The sequence below is a fragment of the Mastigoproctus giganteus genome, chromosome 3 (genome assembly GCF_048544385.1).
Source record: "Mastigoproctus giganteus isolate SK-2022 chromosome 3, ASM4854438v1, whole genome shotgun sequence".
Lineage (NCBI taxonomy): Eukaryota > Metazoa > Arthropoda > Arachnida > Uropygi > Thelyphonidae > Mastigoproctus > Mastigoproctus giganteus.
In genome coordinates, this window is record NC_143577.1 from 122,091,875 (window position 1) to 122,115,407 (window position 23,533).

General features: G+C 39.4%; 1 protein-coding gene across 1 annotated transcript in view; it reads left to right on the forward strand.

The window, feature by feature from the left end:
* The window catches only part of LOC150088255 (intermembrane lipid transfer protein VPS13A-like), a 3,009,916-nt gene that overhangs the window by 762,266 nt on the left and 2,224,117 nt on the right, over positions 1-23,533 (forward strand). The window contains exon 22 of the mRNA XM_090370087.1: positions 22,995-23,294. Within this exon, the coding sequence (XP_090226213.1) occupies positions 22,995-23,294 (300 nt within the window). The remainder of the gene's footprint in view (positions 1-22,994; positions 23,295-23,533) is intronic.

Consider the following 23,533-nt stretch of genomic DNA (forward strand, 5'->3'; position numbering starts at 1 on the left):
AATGCTGCTATCGATACAATGCCAGCAGAAATCGACTGTAGTTTTCTACGCAATTACAAGGCCGAATAAAAATAAATTCAATAATTTAATCAGAAAATCACCAAAAAAACTAAACTATAAAATTTAAATTAAAAGTTATACAGAAACAATAATTTCAAATAAAAAAAAAAAAGTTTGCTAAGTGGCGTTGAACACATCTGGCTCCCACTAGTTTTGTCAGCATGTCAGATGAACTAGTGAGACTCATGGCAGAAAAGAAAAATGCATGGGATGCATATAAATCATTAGGTGACACAAAAGCCTATGGTCGAAATTAGCTGGTGTGAAATCAAGTCACGAAGGAGGTTAGGTAGGCAAAGGCAGATTATGAGAAATATTTGGCAAAGGTTGCAAAGAAAAACAGCAAAGAGTTCTTTACTTATGTAAACTCTAGAAGGAAGGGTTTTGAATCTGATTGGTCCAATGGATATCGATGGTTGAACTGTTCAGGTAGCTGACAAACTGAATGAGTATTTTGCATCTACATTCATACATGAGGAGTTATTCAGGGAGGGGAATGCCAGAAGTTTATCAAACTCTGGCAATGAGCTAATGATTTCCAATAACTGAGAACAAAATGGAGGAGAGATTGTTGAAGTTAAACATAAGAAAGGCACCCGTGTTAGATGGAATCTGTCCAGTTATATTAAAGGAGGCAGCAAAGTAAATAAGCAAACCCTTAGCCATAATTAGGAGACCTTCCTTGGACTGAAGATGTGCAAATGTGACCCCAATTCACAAAGGGGGATCATAGGATGACACAAGTAATTACAGACCTGTTAGTTTAACTTCTATTCCGGAAAAAATAATGGAGGCACTGGTTAAAGAAGCACTGCAGGATAATCTAGACAAGACTGCAGTTATAGTTCAGATGCAAAATGATTTTGTTAAGGGGAACTCTTGTCTGACAAATTTGATTGGATACTACAATGAGGTCACAAAGGAACTGGAGGCAAAAAAATAATTTTGATATCATATACTTTGATTCAGGAAAACTTTTGATACTGTTGCACATGGAAGACTACTGTTTACGTTTGAGCAGTATGGCATTAAAGATAAGTTACTGCTATGGATAAAGGGATGGTTGAGTGAGAGAAGACAGAGAGTGGTAAACATTGGGCACTATTCTTCATGGGATAATGTTATTAGTGGAGTTCCCCCAGGGTTCCTAGTTGGGCCCATTGTAGTTTTCCGTATTTGTCCACGATAGTGACGAAGGTATATCAGGCGTAATGTCCAAGTTTACAGACAATATGAAGGTTGGCAGGATTGTTGAAGACACTAATGACAGTACACTACTGCAACAGGATCTAGAAAAGTTGAGCTGATAGGTGGCTTAGAGGGGAACAGGTATCCTGTGTGTTATCAGACACTGATGGATCCAATGTCTCTAAAACACTGATGGATCCAATATCTCTCTATTACAGAAGATTTAGGAGAAGTCCGGTTGGCCTGCCTCCCTAAAATCCACTCATGCACACCTTCTCGATGGTAAGCCCTGTTACGTCACTTAGGTGGCAACGAACGTGTAGAGTGGTTCTCTTCAAGACGCCTGGTCAGCATGAAAAGGAAACGACCAAACCCTCCAGCAATGAGAGCACAACAATACAAATGGCCCTCAGTCCCCAGCAGCTTTCACTCTCCCTCTTACGGCAGCGAGAGGATCAGAGTGGAAGCAGAGGGTGCTAAGAATCTCTGGGTACGACCAGGCTGCCATGTACCGAAATTGAACTTGGCCTGTTATAACGTACGATCACTCATCGGTGAAGACAGGATATTAAAGCTGGAAAAGGAATTAGAAAATGTGAATTGGAATATCATCGGTTTGGCTGAAACAAGAAGAAGAAATGAATCACTTATAAGTTTATCAAGTGGAAATCTGCTGTACATCAATGGAAACAGTGAAAGGAGTGAAGGTGGAGTTGGGTTTCTGGTCCATAAAGATTTTAAAAACAACATTTTGGAATTCAAAAGTACATCACCAAGGGTGTCAAGACTAATATTCAAGATTTCTAAGAGTTATAAGCTAAAGATTATAATGATTTATGCACCAACATCAAGCCATGATGATGAAGAGGTTGAAGAAATGTACACTGAAATTGAGAGTCTTCTAGATGAGCAGAAAACCCACTACACTATTATTATGGGGGACTTCAATGCTAAGGTTGGAAAAAGGCAAAACAGCGCAGAAAGAGGAACTATAGGAAATTTTGGAATTGGTGAAAGAAATAAAAGAGGTGAAAGACTCGTGGAATTTGCAGAATCTCAAGGACTGTCAGTAATGAACACTCTTTTCAAGAAAAGGGCGAACAGAAAGTGGACATGGAAGAGTCCAAATGGATTAACAACTAATGAAATCGACTTCATCCTCACTAACAGAAGATATATTGTGAATGATGTTACCGTCCTGAATAAGGTAAATGTTGGAAGTGATCACAGAATGGTAAGATGTACACTTGATATAGATGTAGGAAAGGAAAGGAAAAAACTGACTCGAGTAAATAATACAAAGGTCTTTGAAATAACAGAGGAGGAGAAAAAGCAGTATGTACTGGAACTTAAGAACAAGTTTGAACTTCTGCAGACTGCTCAGGACCAAGATATCGACAAGGAATATTACAACTTTCTGAAAGTGATAAAGCCCAAGAAACCTATAGGGAAACAGAAATCCAAAGAAGAAAAAATTAGTCAAGAAACACTTGTCATGATGAACCAAAGACGACAAATGAAGAGCAAGAAAAACACTGACAGGGAGAAAATTGAGTATACTGAGTTATGCAAAGCCATTAGAAAGAGACTCAGAGAGGACATAAGAAGATTTAACACAAGAAAAGTAGAACAAGCATTAAGGGAAAACAAAGGATTTAAATCAGCAGCCATGAGCAGTAATACAGAAAGACAAATGATACTGAAACTGAAGAATAGCGATGGTGTACTTATAAACAGCAGAGAAGGCATAATTCAAATAGCAGAAGACTACTATAGAGAATTATACAAGGAGCGAGGGAATGATACCAGCAGTGGGGAAGATGGATTGCAAAGTAGCAACACATACGACATACCCGATATTCTTCTGATGAGGTAGAACATGCATTGAAGAAAATGAAGAATCGGAAAGCCCCAGGGGAAGATGAAGTTACTGTAGAGTTGTTAAAATTGGGAGGAAGAGACATAACACAAAAACTGGCAAGGCTCTTCACAAAGTGCATTAGAAAAGGTGTGATGCCTAAGCAGTGGAATAATGCAATCATAGTTTTGCTGCATAAGAAAGGAGACAAATCAGAAATTGGAAATTATAGACCAATTAGCTTGTTATCCCATATCTACAAGTTGTTCACAAGGGTCATTACTAACAGATTAGAAAGAATACTTGATGAGAATCAACCGAAAGAGCAAGCTGGCTTTAGGACAGGATTCTCAACTATGGATCACCTTCACGTAATATCACAGCTAATGGAGAAAGCAAATGAATATAAAACACCATTATGCCTGGCATTTGTGGATTATGAAAAGGCGTTTGACTCCATACAGCATAAGGCAATGTTCCAGGCACTGGAAAGACAAGGCATAGATACTCCATATATTATGATTTTGAAGAAAATATATGAGAGTGCTACATCCTTTATTAGACTAAACAAAGACAGTAGCAAATTTAAAATCGAGAAAGGAGTTCGACAAGGAGACACAATATCTCCGAAGCTGTTTACTGCTGCTCTTGAGGAAGCTTTCAGAAGATTAGACTGGTCGCAGAAAGGAGTCAATGTGAACGGAGAGTACCTAAACCATTTACGATTTGCAATTGACATTGTGGTCATAAGCCACGATCCGAAAGAATTAGAAGAAAATCTTAATCAGTTATGCACAGTTAGTAAGGATTTTGGACTAAAGATGAATATGGCTAAAACAAAAGTAATGATGAATAAGTATGCCACGGAAAGGGAAATAATGATTGAACGAGCAGTAATTGAAAAGGTGGAGTCATATACTTATCTGGGACAAGTTATTAGCTGTAATAATGATAAATGGCTGGAAGTCAAGAGAAGAATAAATTTTGGATGGATAGCATTCAGGAAATATAGTCACATACTGAAGAGCAATATCCCAGTTTGTCTGAAACGTAAAATAATGAATCAATGTATACTCCCCACCATGACTTATGGAAGTGAAACTTGGGCACTCACCAAAAGAATGGAAGAGAAGCTAAGAACTACACAGCGAAGAATGGAACGAATTATATTGGGAACCAGACTGTTAGATAAGAAGGGAAACACATGGATTAGGCAGCAAACTCAAGTAAAGGACATTCTTATCAAAACTAAAGAACTAAAATCGTCTTGGGCAGGACACATAGCTCGAAGACATGATGACAGATGGACTAAGAAAATAACAGAATGGTACCCAAGAGGAGCTAGAAGAAAACCTGGAAGACAAAGGCGGAGATGGATAGATGAAATTCATGAGTTTTTGAATAGTAAAAAGATGGCCAGTGCTCAAAACAGAAGGAACTGGAAAGTTGCTGGAGAGGCCTTCATCCTGCAGTGGATTGAAAATGGCTGATGATGATGATGATGATGATGATGATGATGATGATGATAGGTGGCAACTGAAGTTTAACATTGACAAATGCAAAGTACTGCATATGTGTAGCAGTAAGCCCAGAGTAACATATAAACTGTGTGGTACTACACTCAGGGAGGTAGAGAATGAAAAAGACTTGGGAGTAATTGTGCAGTCATATATGAAGTTTTCTGAGCAGTGCACACAGTCTGCAAGAATAGTTCATGGTGTCTTGTCAATTTTTCTAACAACAATAAGGAGATGATTATCCTCTTGTATAAGGAAATGGTCAGGCCGCACCTTGAGTGCTGTATACAGGTCTGGAGGCCTCATTTTAGGACGGATGTAGAGCTGCTGAAATGAGTACAGAGAGGGGCAACAAGATTGGTGAATCTAACAAAGAGTGTAGAAACTAGGCACCTGCAAGGTGGTCTGATTGAGGTGTATAATGACATAAATGGTTTGAGCAAGCTCAATGCTGATGGTATTCTTTCTCTTGCCCAGATTAGTTGCCTGAGGGAACATAATTTCAAATTAAGGAAAGGCAGTTGTAGAAATATGTTTGAAAATTTGCCTTTAGCCAGCGGGTTGTTGATTGCTGGAATAAACTTCCATCTGTTATTCTAGAAGTTGACAGCTTAATTAAATTCAAGGCAGAACTAGACAAACGTTTGGAGTTAATGGATGGGTGAAATGGGAAGATTTTTTTTTTTTCTTTTAGGCTGATGCTTTATAAGCTTGGTTTCTTGCATCCTATGTCTCTACTAATGCTAATGCTTCTCTCTCTCTCCCCCCCCCCCCAAATATTCCATTCTGTCATCTCTTTACATTCTTAGTTTTGATACTGTTGCACATGGAAAACTACTGTTTACATTTGAGCAGATGGCATTAAAGATAAGTTACTGCTATGGATAAAGGGTTAGATATTTTGGCTAACTTTGCTGCTCCACAGCTTACCCGAGTGCCTTCTATTTGTTGGGACCTTTACCTTCCTTCTCAAGTCTTGGGTCCTTGAGGTTGTCACAGACTTTCTCTCAGATATGCCAGACAAGCTGTACTTGCTACCTGGGAGTCTAAAACGCTGATGGAACTGATATTCGGGTGACACTCAAGTCAAGTGGACCCAATTTCGGCGAAGTCCGGACGGTCTGTGACAGCCAAATCCTCTGCTTGCACCTTCACAATGGTGGGACTCTTAGTAATCCTGGGTATAACCTCCATGCACAAGTACATGGTGGGTGACCACCCAGGTGTGAATCAACGTAAGCAGGGGTCAAGGTGTGGCGCCCACACCACATGTAGGAACGCCGCCCCTCTATGTTACCAGGCAGAACTAGGTGGAAGATGATTCTCATCAACCGGTGAAATACCACCACTTTGCTTATTGGAGGCTTGAAGTGGTGGAACCCATGTTTAGTCTCTAGAGCTAAGTTCCGGTCAACCCTTTCCTATCTCTTCCATCATGCAGTATGATTGATGACTTTTGAGGTTATGATGAACGTCGTGGCGAGATCCAATATTCCTTACATTTGGAGGGTACAGCTCTAAAACGGTTTTCGCAGGCCGGCCACTAGTTAGTACACCGGACCGGACCTATTGGTAACTCTCTAGGAGGCTTCCGGATCAGCTAGTGTATAATCTTGCTACCTCTACTCTGCCAGATAGTGGCTGGAGGGAGTCCGAGTAGTGTGTATGCGGGGAGCATTGTCGAGGCCACGTTATGTCAAGGATCTGGGTATATTCTTTCCACATGTACGCCATATCCAAAAATTTCATTACTTCATACAGCATGTCCCACCCACTTTTTCTTACTATTGAATACACCATGAATTGTCAAACTAATAGAGCAAGCTTATCTGCGAAAAGATCTAAACCTTCCAAGGACTTCCTAATTCATTTCACAAATATACGTGGTCTCAATTCTAATCTCAACGATGTCCATTTCCACTTGCAGTCTGCCAAACCTCATGTACTTTTTCTGACAGAATCTCAGTTATCGGTTGATTCAACTACTGCTCATCTCAGATGCCCAAATTATTCGCTGTATGATTCCTTTCACCTCAAAGGTGGTACTTGTGCATATGTCCGTTCTGATATTCCCTGTCAGAGACTTGGCAATTTGGAATCTCCTCTCTTTGATCTTCTCTGGCTTAAAATCTCTCTACCTCATTGTGACAAATTGCCTCATTGTGGCACTGGTTAAAGAAGCACTGCAGGATCATTTAGACAAGACTTCAGTTATAGTTCAGACACAGCATGGTTTTGTTAAGGGGAAGTCTTGCCTGACCAACTTGATTGGATACTATGATGCAGTCACAAAAGAACTGGATGCAGGGAATAACTTTGATATTATATACTTGGATCTTAGAAAGGCTTTTGATACTGTTGCACACGGAAGACTGCTACACAAATTGGAGCAGTGTGACATTGGAGGCAAATTGCTGCTATGGATAAAGGGGTGGTTGAGTGGGAGAAGACAGAGAGTGGTAATCAATGGACACTGCTCATCGTGGACTAATGTTATTAGTGGAGTCCCTCAGGGCTCAGTATTGGGTCCCTTATTGTTTCCTGTATTCATAAATGATATTGATGATGGTATATCAAGCTTAATGTCCAAGTTTGCAGACAATACAAAGGTTGGCAGGGTTGTCAAGGACACTACTGACACTATGCTGCTGCAACAGGATCTGGAAAGGTTGAGCAGATGGGCTGAGAGGTGGCAAATGAAGTTTAACATTGACAAATGTAAAGTACTATACATGGGAAACAGCAACCCCAGAGCACCGTATCAACTCTGTGGTACTACACTGACAGTGGTAGAGAATGAAAGTAGTGCAGACGGGCTGCAAGAGTAGCTCATGGAGAATTGTCAATGATATACAGGAATTTTTCCAGCAGGGATAAGGAGGTGATTATTCCATTGTATAAGGCAATGGTCAGGCCACACCTAGTACTGTATACAGGTCTGGAGGCCTCATTTCAAGAAGGATGTAGAGTTGCTGGAATGAGTACAGAGAAGGGCAACAAGATTAGTGAATGGAACAAAGGGGTGCTCTTACGAAGAAAGGCTTAAGTTTTGCAAATTACAGTGTCTGGAGACTAGGCACCAGCGAGGTGATCTGATAGAGGTGTATAAAGCCTTGAATGGTTTAAGCATGCTCAATGCTGATGGGATTCTACCTCTAGCTCAGAAAAATCACCTGAGAGGGCATAAATTCAAATTGAGGAAAGACAGATGTAGGATAGACGTGCGGAAATTTGCCTTTAGCCAGCGGGTGGTTGGTTGGTGGAACAGACTTCCATCCCTTGTGGTGGAGGTTGATAGCCTAAATAAGTTTAAGGCTCAGCTGGACAGGTATTTTGAACGAACAGAGGGGTGAAGTGGAAGTGGGTTTTTTTTTTTTTTATTTTGACTGATGCTGCATAAGCTTGCTTTCTTGCATCAAATGCCTCTACTAATGCTAATGCATCTGTTGTCTCTACCGTTCTCCCAACTCGACTAATCACTTGGAGCTCTTTGACTTCCTCTCGTTGCAACTTGACTTTCTCCAGTCCAACTCTCCTAACAGTGAGGTAATTTTCCTTGGTGATTTTAATGTTCACAACCCCAGCTAGCTTCCGTTTTCTAGTCACACCGACCCAGCAGGTCGAGATGCTGAGGCTTTTGCAATTACTAATGACCTAGCACAGATTGTTCATTTACCTACAAGAATACCAGACAATCCTAATCATTCAGCCAATACGCTTGATCTTTTTCTCACAAACAACCCTTCTAAGTACACGGTCGAAGTGACAGCTCCTTTAGGCACTTCAGATCACAACTTGGTGATTGTCTCTTCTCCAATGGAACCTTTATCTCATTGCTATTCCCAACCTTGTGTTGTTTGGCATTACAAGAATGCAAAATGGGATGACCTGCGAGACTTCTTTTCTTCTTTTCCTTGTTCGGATTACTGTTTCAAAAGTTCTGATGTCAATGTTTGCTCAGATCGTGTCAGTGAAATTATTCTTGCAGGAATGGAATCCTTTATTCCACACTCCACTTTAAAATCTCGTCCTTTATCTAAACCTTGGTTTTCCAATAAATGTGCTAACGCTGTCCAAGAGGAGAATGTTGCATATCGTAATTGGCTTGTTTCTAATTCTTCAGTTTCATTTTCTACCTACACCAAAGCTCGCAACAATTGTAAAGCAGTTATTAATCAGACCAAACTAGTGTTTAAACAGGCTAAGAGTAGAAAACTTGCTTCTTGCCCTAATGGTAGCCGAGCATTCTGGTCTCTTGCCAAAGCTATTGGCCGCAACTTTTGCCCATCTCTGCTCCCACCTCTGTCCAAACCAGATGGTTCTGTTGTCACTTCAGCCAAGGTTAAAGCTGACCTGCTAGCATCCCATTTTTCTTCCAGCTGATGTATTAATGATCTTGGTGAAACCCCTCCCACCATTCCCAACACACTCCATTCAATGCCTCCTGTGGTCCTCCGTCAAAAGGATATCAGAAGGATTTTGATGAATCTCGATGCTAAGAAAGCTTCAGGTCCTGCTGGTATTTCTCCACTTGTTCATTTTCTAACACCTTAAGTGTAGTACCACACAGTTGGTACGTGTCTCTGGGGTTACTTCTACCCATATGCAGTACTTTGCATTTGTCAAGGTTGAACTTCAGTTGCCACTTCTTAGCCCATCTGCCCAAATTATCTAGATCCTGTTGCAGTAGCACACTGCCATTACTGTCATTAACAACCCTGCCAACCTTTGTGTCATCTGCAAACTTCGACATTAAGCCTGATATACCGTCATCAATATCATTGATAAATACACAAAACAACAGTGGACCCAACACCGAACCCTGTGGGACTCCACTAATAACATTAGTCCACGAAGAGCAGCACCCATTGATTACCACCCTCTGTCTTCTCCCACTTAACCATCCTTTTATCCATTGTAGCAACTTACCCTTAATACCATTCTGCTCCAATTTGTACAGTAGTCTTTCATGTGCAACAGTGTCAAAAGCTTTTCTGAAATCCAAGTATATGATATCAAAATTATTTTTTGCATCCAGTTCCTTTGTGACCACATCATAATAACCAATCAAATTTGTCAGACAAGACTTTCCCTTAACAAACCCATGCTGTGTTTGAATTATTGCTGCAGTCTTGTCTAGATGATCCTGCAATGCATCTTTAACCAGCGACTCCATTATTTTACCCGGAACAGAAGTTAAACTAACTGGTCTGTAATTACTCGTGTCACCCTTCGATCCACCTTTGTGAATTGGGGACACATTTGCACATCTCCAGTCCGTGGGAACCTCCCCTGAGTCCAAGGATGCTCTCATAATTATGGCTAAGGGTTTGCTTAGTTGCTTTGCCGCCTCCTTTAAAATAACTGGATAGATCCCATCCACCCCAGGTGCCTTTCTTGTGTTTAACTTCAACAATTTCTCCTCCACTTTGCTCTCAGTTATTACAAAATCATTAAGCACACTGCTACAATTTGATAACCTTCTTCCATTTTCAAATTGTAATAATTCCTCACGTGTGAATGTAGATGCAAAATACTCATTCAGTTTGTTTGCTATCTGAGCAGGATCATCAACAGTCGAACCATCGATGTCAAGTGGACCAATCAGATTCATCCCCTTCCTTTTAGAGTTTATATAAGTAAAGAAATCCTTGCTGTTTTTCTTAGCATCTTTTGCCAAAGATTTCTCGTAATCCGCCTTCGCCTGCCGAACCTCCTTTGTGACCTGATTACAGACTAGCTTATATCTGCCACAGGCTTCTGCGTCACCTGATAATTTATATGCATCCCATGCATTTTTCTTCTCTGTCACGAGTCTCATTAGTTCATTTGATAACCATTTAGGCCTAAACCTTGAACGATATTTCTTAATCGGTATATAAAGTCTAGTAGCTTCCACGATTAATTCTTTGAATGCTTCCCATTTAGAATTTACTGTTTGTAACATCGTCAGTTGATCCCACTGTACAGAACTTAAAAACTGTCTGAGACCACTGTACCCCCCTTTACGGAAGCAAAAACCCTTTCCTTTACCCCTGACGGTAGTTACCTCTTTGAGTAAATCCCACTTCAGCACACTGTGATCACTGCCACCTAGTGGTTCCTTTATCTGCAAATTCTTAATACACGAATGATCACTGCCGATAACCAGATCAAGAGTGTTACTTTCTCTGGTTGCCTCTCGAACATGCTGCTGCAGAAAACAATCATCCAATAAATCCACAAAAGTCTGACTAGTGTGTGAGTGACCAACCCACAAGTTCCAGTCAATATCTGGGAAGTTAAAATCCCCCATTATAAGACATTCAGATTTACTGGCCCACTCTATTTCTCTGTACAATTGTTCATTGTACTCATTCAAGTCATTAGGCCTATAACACACTCCTACTCTTATTTTTCCTTTCGCAGTGTTTATCTCACAACCAATGGGTGGGGTGGGGGGTACACGGACTAATAGATTAACAGTAGCCGCTGGCAGAGGTAAAAGTGATTCTTGCACTACTTCTATTGAAATGCAGTTGAGTAGCAGCCTGGAAAGCAAAGCAATGGGAATTTCCAGGACTGCTGGGAGTCATAGTGGTACAAGTAAATACAATGAAACTGCTCCAAACGGATACCTCTCTCTAACAGACATCTCTCCACAACGGACATTTTCAAATTCCCAAACTCTCCTCTATTGGTTTTAATGTGTTTTCAGCTTCTGTCTAGTGGACATTCTCTGTAACGGACACAGACAGCAATCTGCACTGCTTCGTTTAGATTAGAACTTAATTTGATCTCCCCATAACGGACAGCATGCAAGCTCACGGCCCTTTTTCTAGGAACTTTTCTTCCATTTATTGCCTCAATCGTGTGTTTATTTTCTGTTTCCGATTCTCTGAAATTTATCAAGGTTTACGTCGTGGTTCTAAACCCTTTTTCAAGAATTTTAAGGCACGCGTAAAACTTCTGATGAATTCGGTGTGTGCAGGGAGGGGGGATTTTGGTCAGCCTTTCGTCTTTTGAGTTTCAGTTTTCAGTTTTGTTCAGTGTCGTGTGAAGTGCACAATGCTTTTAAGAATTGAAATGCTTTTAAGGGCACAAAAGGTGATATAGTTGTACACGTTGGCACTAATGATATTAAGAGTAGGAGACCGGCGGAATTACTTAACAAGTACAGGTCACTGTTGAAAAAAAGCCGTGAATTAGGGTTGAATTTGAAAGTGTCTGCAATTCTGCCCAGACACGATAAGAGGGAGTATATGATGAGAGCCCTGCCGATCAATTCGGCCCTGGAAAGATTGTGCAAGGCTCAAGGGGTAGAATTTTTTTCAGCCTGGTTTGTACTTGTTAACAGGAGAGGCTGCTTGTACAGGGATGGGATACACTTAAATAGAAAGGGTGCAAGAATGTTTACTGATGCTATCGAGGCAGTGTTAAGTGGGTCGGAAAACTTCTAGATTAGGGGGATACAAGGACTAATAGATTAACAGTAGCCACTGGCAGAGGTGAAAGTGATTCTTGCACTGCTTCTATTGGAATGAGCCACAGCCTGGAAAATAAGATGCAGGATATTTCAGAGACTGCTGGGAATCATTGGGGTACGAGAAAACACATGGGTTGTGTTAGGGTAGTTAAGAAAAAGAACAGGTGCATGTTGCGTGTACACTAATGCTAGGAGTTTAGTAAATAAATTTGATAAATTTGAGGTATTGCTCAAAACTTCAAAGGCAGATATTGTGGGGTTTTCAGAGACGTGGTGTCACACAGATATAAGGAATGCAGAACTGCAATTTGGGGAGTACAATATCTACAGAAGGGTTAGACAGGATAGGAAGGGAGGAGGGGTTATGCTATTAGTTAAGAAATACATAAAATCCAAGGAAGTGAAGCCAGTTGACATTGCTGGACAGTGCAGGGTCGAGTCAGTTTGGTGTGACATAAGCATTGGGAGATCAAAATTGAGAGTAGGAGTGTGCTAATGACCCTGATGAGTATAATGAGAAATTGTACAGGGAAATAGAATGGGCCAGTAAATCAGAGAGTCTTATAATGGGGGATTTAATTTCCCAGATATTGACTGGAATTTGGGGGCTGGTCACTCACACATTAGCAAGGCTTTTGTGGATTTATTGGATGATTGTTTTCTACATCAGCATGTTTGGGAGGCAACTAGAGGGTGATTTGACTATCAGTAGTGATTCTTCATGCATTAAGAATCTGCAGGTAAATGAACCACTAGCTGGCAGTGATCACAGTGTGCTGAAGCGGGATTTACTCAAAGAGGTAACTACCATTAGGGGTAAAGGGAAAGGTTATTGCTTCCGTAAAGGCGACTATGATGGACTGAGACAGTATTTAAATTCTATACAGTGGGACCAACTGATGATGTTACCAACAGCAAATTCAAAATGGGAAGCATTCAAAGAACTTATCTTGGAAGCTACTAGGCCTTACATACCAACTAAGAAATATTGTTCAAGGTTTAGGCCTAAGTGGATGTCAGATGAACTAATGAGACATATGGCAGAGAAGAAAAATGCATGGGATATATACAAATTAACACATGACACAGAAGCCTATGATAGATACAAGTTGATCTGTAACCAAGTTACAAAAAAGTTTAGGCAGGCGAAGGCAGATTACGAGAAATCTTTGGCAAGGTATGCAAAGAAAAACAGCAAAGAGCTCTATAGTTATGTAAACTCTAGAAGGAAGGGGATGAATCAGATTGGTCCACTTGATATCGATGGGTCAACTGTTGATGATCCTGCTCAGGTAGCTAACAAGCTAAATGAATATTTTGCATTGACATTCACACATGAGGAGTTATTCAGCGAAGGGAATGCCAGTGGTGTATTCAACTCTGGCAGTAAGCTAGAGAATCTTGTAATAACTGAGAGTAAAGTGGAGGAGAAATTGTTGAAGATAAATACAAGAAAGGCACCTGGGGTGGATGGGATCTATCCAGTTATATTAAAGGAGGCAGCAAAGGAAGTAAGCAAACCCTTAGCCATAATTATGAGAGCTTCCGTGGACTCAGGGGAAGTACCCATGGACTGGAGATGTGCAAATGTGACCCCAATTCACAAAGGAGGATGAAAGGGCGACACAAGTAATAATAGACCTGTTAGTTTAACTTCTGTTCACGGAAAATTAATGGAGGCACTGGTGTAAGAAGCACTGCAGGATAATCTAGATAAGACTTCAGTTATAGCTCAGACACAGCATGGTTTTGGTATGGGGAAGTCTTGCCTGACCAATTTGATTGGATACTATGATGCAGTCACAAAAGAACTGGATGCAGGGAATAACTTTGATATTATATACTTGGATCTTAGAAAGGCTTTTGATACTGTTGCACATGGAAGACTGCTACACAAATTGGAGCAGTGTGGCATTGGAGGCAAATCGCTGCTATGGATAAAGGGGTGGTTGAGGGGAAGAAGACAGAGAGTGGTAATCAATGGACACTGCTCATCGTGGATTAATGTTATTAGTGGAGTCCCTCAGGGTTCAGTATTGGGTCCATTATTGTTTTCTGTATTTATAAATGATATTGATGATGATATATCAAGCTTAATGTCCAAGTTTGCAGACAATACGAAGGTTGGCAGGATTGTCAAGGACACTACTGACACTATGCTACTGCAACAGGATCTGGAAAGGTTGAGCATATGGGTTGAGAGGTGGCAAATGAAGTATAATATTGAGAAATGTAAAGTGCTACATATGGGAAACAGCAACCCCAGAGCAACGTATCAACTCTGTGGTACTACACTGACAGTGGTAGAGAATGAAAGGGACCTGGGAGTTGTTGGGCAGGCAGATATGAAGTTTTCTGAGCAGTGCAGACGGGCTGCAAGAGTAGCTCATGGTGTATTGTCAATGATATATAGGAATTTTTCTAGCAGGGATAAGGAGGTGATTATTCCCTTGTATAAGGCAATGGTCAGGCCACACCTAGAGTACTGTATACAGATCTGGAGGCCTCATTTCAAGAAGGATGTAGAGATGCTGGAATGAGTACAGAGAAGGGCAACAAGATTGGTGAATGGAACAAAGGGGTGCTCTTACGAAGAAAGGCTTAAGTTTTGCAAATTACAGTGTCTGGAGACTAGGCTCCACCGAAGTGATTTGATAGAGGTGTATAAAGCCTTGAATGGTTTGAGCATGCTCAATGCTGATGGAATTCTTCCTCTTGCTCAGAATAATCGCCTGAGAGGGCATAAATTCAAATTGAGGAAAGACAGATGTAGGATAGACGTGAGGAAATTTGCCTTTAGCCAGCGGGTGGTTGGTTGGTGGAGCGGATTTCCATCCCTTGTTGTGGAAGTTGATAGCCTAAACAAGTTTAAGACTCAGCTGGACAGATGTGTCGAACGAACAGAGGGGTGATGTGGAAGTGGTTATTTTTTATTTATTTATTTATTTATTTATTATTATTTTTTTTTTGGGTGATGCTGCATAAGCTTGCTTTCTTGCATCAAATTCCTCTACTAATGCTAATGCTAATGCAATGTCTTCTCGTAAACATTTAACTTTAAAAGATAAAGTTGAACTCAATAATACATATGATCGGCAAAAAAATAGTGTTCGCAATCTCGCTGCAAAATTCAAAATCGGGAAGACGCAGGTAAGCGACATCCTAAAGAAAAAAAAATGAAATACTCAAACAATTTTGGCAACACGGAAATGATCATGTTCAAAAATCATTCCCTGCTGCATAAGCTTGCTTTCTTGCATCAAATTCCTCTACTAATGCTAATGCTAATGCAATGTCTTCTCGTAAACATTTAACTTTAAAAGATAAAGTCGAACTCAATAATACATATGATCGGCAAAAAAATAGTGTTCGCAATCTCGCTGCAAAATTCAAAATCGGGAAGACGCAGGTAAGCGACATCCTAAAGAAAAAAAAATGAAATACTCAAACAATTTTGGCAACACGGAAATGATCATGTTCAAATATATGAGTGGTTTTGTCGCGCACGTGCTAAAAAAATTCCCATCAATGGGCCTATTATTAGGGAAAAGCTTCTGTGGGATGGCTAGACAAGTTGAAAACTCAGCATAAAATTTCTTGGAAAACCGTAAGTGGTGAACGCGGATCTGTTGATACTGGGGTTGTAACAGAGTGGACTGTCAAATTGGAAGATTTATGTCTTGATTTTGAAGCTAAGGATATTTACAACTGTGACAAAACAGGGTTGTTTTTTAAAGTTCTTCCTGAAAAAACAATGAGTCTAAAAAACGAAAAGTGCCAGGGCAGAAAAATATTTAAGGAATACTTGACTGTACTATTGTGTACAAATATGCTGGGAGACTTTGAACAACCTCTGGTTATACGAAAACCACAAAATCCTCGTTGTTTCAAGGGCATAAAGTTGAATCTTTTGAATGTTGACTGGAAGTCTACTAAAAAAAGCGTGGATGACACGAGATATCATGAGTGAATGGATAAGTCACTTTAACCAAAACATGATTCGTCAAAACAAAAAAAAATATATTATTTTCATGGATAATGCTGCATCTCACCCGCACGTTGAATTGTCCAACATTCAAATCATTTTTCTGCCACCAAACTCAACTGCAGAGTGTCGGTTCTTGGATCAAGGGATAATAAAAAATTTTAAATTTCACTACAGAAAACATGTTTTAAGACATCTCATTGCAAACATGAACAAAGTCTGGCTTCTCAAACACAAAAATTGAAGTTGTGAACAGCATTGTGGAGCACCAAGAAGAACAAGAACTTCAACGTCTATTGATAATGTACGATACTTCAGCTACAAGTGACCCTGGCTACAAAGATATATTCTTGAACCGCACTACAGAAGATGGTGCTCTAGATATCAATGACATTATCATCGATATTGTTCAAGAAGTTCCTCACGAGGATGAAGAAATGGAAGGAGGTCATTTTGTCGAAGAACATATTAACGACGAACCACCGATGAAAATGGAAGAAGCGTTCATACAAATTAATCGTTTAAAAATGTTTTTCGCCGCTGAAGAAGATACTGAAGGACTTTCGATGGTTTCTTCACTCCAAACAAATGTTGAAAACAAAATTATCAGCTGGAAGAAGGTGCAGAAGAAAATACGTGATAACTGTATGTAATTTTCTTAAGATAAAGTCATAATATGCATAGCACAATTGTATGTATATTATTTACAAAAATATTGTGCAAAATCTGTATATAATTTAATTTTACATTAAACGTTTGACGATTTTTCTTTATCTCTTGTGTATGTAATTGTATATTATTTACAAAAATATTGTTCAAAATCTGTATATATCATAATTTAATTTTACATTAAACGATTCACGATTTTTCTTTCTTTCTTTTTTTTTTCTCCCTCAGACTTCTTGTTAGCTGACACTTCTGTCTAACAGACAAATTCTCGTTCCCCTTGGCTGTCCGTTAAAGGGAAGTTTCAATTTACATAGGCTGTGTTAGGGTAACTAAGAGTACAAACAGGTGAATGTATACTTGCATGTATAACAATGCTAGGAGTATAGTTAATAAATTTGATGAGCTTGAAGTGCTAGTCAAGACATCAAAGGCAGATATTGTTGGGATATCAGAGACATGGTGTGACATAGACATAAGCAGTGCAGAACTGGAATTTGGGGAGTACAATGTGTACAAAAATGATAGACAGCACAGGAAGTGAGAAAGGGTTATGCTGTTAGTTAAGAAACACATAAAATCTAAGGAAGTGCACCCAATTGATGTGGGTGGACAATGCAATGTTGAGTCTGTTTTGTGTGACATAAGCACTGGGAAAGGAAAAATGAGAGTGTGTGTGTGTGTGTGTGTGTGTGTGTTATAGGCCTAATGAATCTGATGAATATAATGAGCAATTGTGCAGAGAAATAGAGTGGGGGCCAATAAATTAGGTGTCTTATAATGAGGGGATTTTATTTTCCCAGATATTGAGTGGAATTTGTAGTTTGGTCACTCATACACTAGCAAGGCTTTTGTGGATTTATTGGATGATTGTTTTCTACAACAGCATGTTTGGGAGGCAACTAGAGGGAGTAATACTCTTGATCTGATTATCAGTAGTGATTTTTCATGCATCAAGAATCTGCAGATAAAGGAACCCTAGGTGGCAGTGATCACATTGTGCTGAAGCGGGATTTAATCAAAGAGGTAACTACCATCAAGGGTAAAGGGAAGGGTTTTTGCTTTCGTAAAGGTGACTACGGTGGTTTGAGACAGTATTTAAATTCTATACGGTGGAACGAACTGATGATGTTACCAACAGCAAATTCAAAATGGGAAGCATTCAAAGAATTAATCTTGGAAGCTACTAGGCTTTTCATACCAACTAAGAAATATTGTTCAAGATTTAGGCCTAAATGGATGTCAGATGAAGTAATTAGACATGTGACAGAGAAGGAAAATGCATGGGATATTTATAAATTAACATGTGACACAGAAGCCTATGATAAATATAAGTTGGTCTTTAACCAAGTTACAAAGGAGGCTAGGCAGGTGAAGGCAGATCACGAGAAATCTCTGGCAAAGGATGCAAAGAAAAACAGCAAAGACTTCTTTACTTATGTAAACTCTAGAAGGAAGAGGTTGAATCAGATTGGTCCACTTGATGTCAATGGTTCAACTGTTGATGATCCTGCTCACGTGAATAACAAACTAAATGAATATTTTACATCGACATTCAGGGAGAGGAATGCCAGAGGTGTGTTCAACTCTGGCAGTAAGCTAGATAATCTTGTAATAACTGAGAGTAAAGTGGAGGAGAAATTGTTGAAGGTAAACACAAGAAAGGCACCTGGGGTGGATGGAATCTATCCAGTTATATTAAAGGAGACGGCAAAGGAAGTAAGCAGACTCTTAGCCATAATTATCAGAACTTCCCTGGACTCAGGGTAGGTACCCATAGACTTGAGAAATGCAAATGTTACACCAATCCACAAAGGAGGATCAAAGGGAGACTCAGGTAATTACAGACCTGTTAGTTTAACTTCTGTTTCAGGGAAATTAATGGAGGCACTGGTTAAAGAAGCATTGTAGGATCATCTAGACAAGACTTCAATTATAGCTCGGACACAGCATGGGTTTGTTAAGGGGAAGTCTTGTCTGACTAATTTGATTGGATACTATGATGTATCACAAAGGAACTGGATGCAAAGAATAACTTTGATATCATATATTTGGATCTTCCATGTTGCACATGGAAGAGGCGCCTCCATAGCCAGGTGGGAAGGAGCAGCAGTGCGTAGTACACGCTTCTTGATTAGACCAGGGTTCGAGCCCGTCACCACCAAATACGGAGGATGCTGAAAGGTCAGGGAATGACCACCGCATATCCCTGAGCAATATGGCCTTAGTTGCTAATGCTCCTAAAAACCAAACAAACAAACAATAACAAACCAGCACATGGAAGACTGCTGCACAAATTGGAGCAGTGTGGCATTGGAGGCAAATTGCTGCTATGGATAAAGGGATAATTGTGTGGGAGAAGTCAAAGAGTGGTAATCAATGGACACTGCTCTTCATGGACTAATGTTATTAGTGGAGTCCCTCAGGGTTCAGTGCTGGTTATTTTTTGTATTTATAAATGATATTGATGATGGCATATCAGGCTTAATGTCCAAGTTTGTAGATGATAAGATGGTTGGCAGTGTTGTTAATGACAGTACACTGCTACAACAGGATCCAGAAAATTGTGCAGATTGGCTGAGAGGTGGAAAATGAAGGTTAACATTGACAAATGTAAAGTACATATGGGAAGCAGTAATCCCAGAGTAACGTATCAACTCTGTGGTATCACACTGACAGTGGTAGAGAATGAAAAGGACCTGGGGGTAATTATGCAGGCAGATATGAAGTTTTCTGAGCAGTGCAGATTGTCTGCAAGAGTAGCTCATGGTGTCTTGTCAATGATATACAGGAATAAGGAGATGATTATCCCCTTGTATAAGTCAATGGTCAGGCCACACCTTGATTACTATCTACAGGTCTGGAGGGCTCATTTTAAGAAGGATGTAGAACTGTTGGAATGAGTACTGAAAAGGGCAACATGGTTAGTGAATGGAACAAAGGGTTGCTCTTATGAAGAAAGGCTTAAGCTTTGCAAATTGCAGTGTCTGGAGACTAGGCACTTGTGAGGTGATTTGATTGAGGTGTATTAAGCCTTGAATGGTTTGAGCATGGTCATTGCTGATGGGATTCTTCCTCTTGCTCAGAATAATCACCTGAGAGGGCATAAATTCAAATTGAGGAAGGATGGTTGTAGGATAGATGTGTGGAAGTTTGCCTTTAGACAGTTGGTGGTTGATTGCTGGAACAAACTTCCATCTGCCGCCATAGAAGTTGATAGCTTAAATAGATTCAAGATAGAACTTGACAAACATTTGGAGCTAGTGGATGGGTGAAATAAGGTTTTTTTTTTTTTCTTTTGGCTGATTCTATATAAGCTTGCTTTCTTGCATCATATGCCTTTGCTAATTCTAATGCTATTTATGTAATTAATGAATATTATACATTGTTGAATAATGTAAAGAGAATGGATGGACATTTGTTTTATTTAAATGTTCTTTAAAGTAGACAGTTGGACAATTTTTGGAATGTAACTGCATTATGTAAAATAAAATGTTTATTGTAAGTCAGTCTCTCCTTTTAACAAGATAAACTGTTTGGATAGGCACGAAAGTAAAACATTTTAAAATAACAATCATTCCTATTTTTGATTCATTATTTGGGACATTTTGCCTACAATGATATAAGATTATTCTGATTTAGACATGAAGATTTGGACTTACTGATAACTCCCCCCCCTCCATAGGTCATAATACAATGTAATATTTTATCACTTGTCATTCAATATCTCTAGTGTAATAATTTTCTGAAAAACTGTGGAAAACATTTGTTCTTCGGTCGTCAATTTCCCATTAATCATTTAGCATATACAATATTTTTGAGGAATTTTTGTATAATTTAATCAGGTGGCAGCATGCCTGATGAATTTAGATGATGAATGAAGCAATGTGTTTGCCATGGCTCCACCAGTTGTCTTTAAATGTCTTTGTTGTCACTTGTGTTGTTATAATTACAATGTTGTTGTAATTGTGGCCTACCAACAACAAAATGGCAACATAAATGTGGCCATTTTGCCACATTTATGTTTTCCTGTTTTTGTTGTTGATGTCTATCTAGTTACGGTGTCGAGTGTAACATGATAAACCTTTTTTTCTTTTTTTGGGTGATGCTATATAAGCTTGCTTTCTTGCATCATGTGCCTTTGCTAATGCTAATGCTATTTATGTAATTAATGAATATTATATATTGTTGAATAATGTAAACAGAATGATGAATGGTCATTTGTAATCTCTTCATCATTTGCAAGTTATTTCCATACATCTTTGAGTGTATCACTCTGCACCAGACATTAACAGTTGGACCTGCCCTTTTGAGCTTGATGGCGATATGAGGATTTCAGTGACCTGTATGATAGCATTATGGATATTTCGCTCCTCTGTTTTAATGAAATGTCACCAAATCTGTGAACTATTCAAAAACTTGCATATTTATCTCCATTTCACAATTATGTGCATAATGCATAATGTTTCACAATTATGCATTATGCACATAATTGTGAAACATTATTGTGAGTTCCATTTACATGAGACTTGAACATGCTGATCCATTGTGTTAATATTGGGAAATATTTGAGATCACTCCAGAGACAATCCTCTATTGCTTTGTTTTGGCTCCACAATATTGCATCGTGATCAGCAGCTTCTCTCTCAGGCAAGTACTTGCATCTGCTGGCATCTGGTTTAGTGACAAAGTCATGTGTCATTTTTGCCACTAGGCAAAAGCATGCTGTATGACTTCATTACAGAGTCATAATTAGAAACATTTCAAACATCATAGACATGACAAAACTTGCACTATTTTTGAACTCTAAAGCTTTTGGGGAACTACTGGATATACACTTTTTTGCTCATCATTCACAGCCATATTTCATTTTCCATGAGTGCATCATCAGCTGTGCATTCATGTACAATGATAATCACATAATAAACCCTCAAGTTTCACACACTCAACAGCTGAGCAAAAAGGGCAGTGTTTTCTATTAGGCAAAAAAACAGGGACCTGAAAAAATATAATTCAAGTGGAATTCATCAATTTTATTCCAACAATGAAATTCTACAAGCTAACTTTTTAAAAAGAGATTTATAAGAAATTCTTTCTTTGGCTTTTTTTCTGTTATCAGAATCATTAACAGTGTCATCAATGTTTGTGTTGCAAGTGTGATGTGGAAATAACTTGAAAACCAAATTTATAGAAATGCTTCTAAATTTCTTTAAAAACAAAAAAATTAGATTTAAAGAAAGAATATTTTAATATGTTTAATATACAGGGTGATTCACTACCAGTGTGACAAACTTGCAGGAAGTGTAGGGGGCACAAAGACAAATTGGAATCACATAGCATTGCAGGGTCCGAAATAACTTCGTCATACGGTAGAGGATGTTGAACAGTGGGTCGCGTGAACAGCGATCCCACTGGAAGTCAGCATTTGCAAACCATTTCTATTGAAGAAACCAAGTAGCAAATGTCCTCCGGAGTGGATAATCCGCAGGCTCCAATGATTGGACGCATTGCAGATGGTATGAACTCATTTGGTTTTGACAGTATCCTCCATACAGTGGATTGGGAAATACCCAATCATTGGCCTATTGCTCGAGTACTCGTACTCGGATTGCCTCCTGCAAGATGTAGGAAATTCTCCTCATTGTCTGGCGTCCTCGTCGTTCACTCTCGATTCATGGGGCCTCTCGTGAAACAACCAGTCTCACGTAACCTTCTGTGCACACGTGTGAAAATCGTATGATGAGGAGCCCGCCTGTGCAGGAAACGTTCCTGGTACAAGCGCAGAGTGACACGCCCATTACAGTCCGCAGCTCCATACGCGAGGTGCATGTCGGCCAGTTCAACATTTGAATACTCGTCCATCCTACTGCCTCGGGAACCAGTTCACAAATGCTAACTTCCAGCAGGATCGCTGTTCATGCGACCTTCCGTTCAACATCCTCTACCGCATGACGAAGGCATTTCGGACCCTGCAATGCTATGTGATTCTGATTCGTCTTTGTGCCCCCTACACCTCCTGCAAGTTTGTCGCACTGGTAGTGAATCACCCTGTATAATGTAGTGAGGACTCAGAATGAAGGGTACATAAGGCCTACAAAAACAAAAGATAGTCCAGAAGCATATTATTACTTATTGCTTAAATTTCGAAATATTGTATTTTTATCCTTACCCAAATAGATCGCCCTTTAAGTTGAGTTCACTTGGTTTTAAATATTTTTTAATGTATCCTTTCAAAACTTTATGTATTTGCTGCAGATGCCGAAAAGGATTATTCATCATATGAATCCTCGGATGATGAACCTGAAGAATGGGCACGGGTAGTTGACTTGCCAGGATTTGATGATAATGTTTCCTTAAATAACACTATTAATATCCTATTTCGCTTCATTATTGGCGAAGTTGTAATCCAACTAGCTCGTTCTAGTGATCATGCCGATAAATCTTATCTTATGCTGAGAGCTGAGAAAGTATGTACTGATGTTGCTCTGATGGAATATGGCCCAGCACTTCAAGCAAGCTTAGGAATGATGCAACTAGTGGACAAGCTGCATACAGGTAATATAAAGTAAAGTAGTTGCATAACAGTGTTAATTAACTATATATATATTCATAAATTTATAAGACTTATTGAGCTTACTTTTGTGTCATAGAAGCTATAAAATGCAGTATATTGAAACCCATACACTCAAAAAGGAATTTCCATTAATATATTAAGTTAATTCAATGTATATACTTTAGGCACATACACTTATATCAGAAATGCAAGATTTTTGAAATGCAATAACTTTAATTCC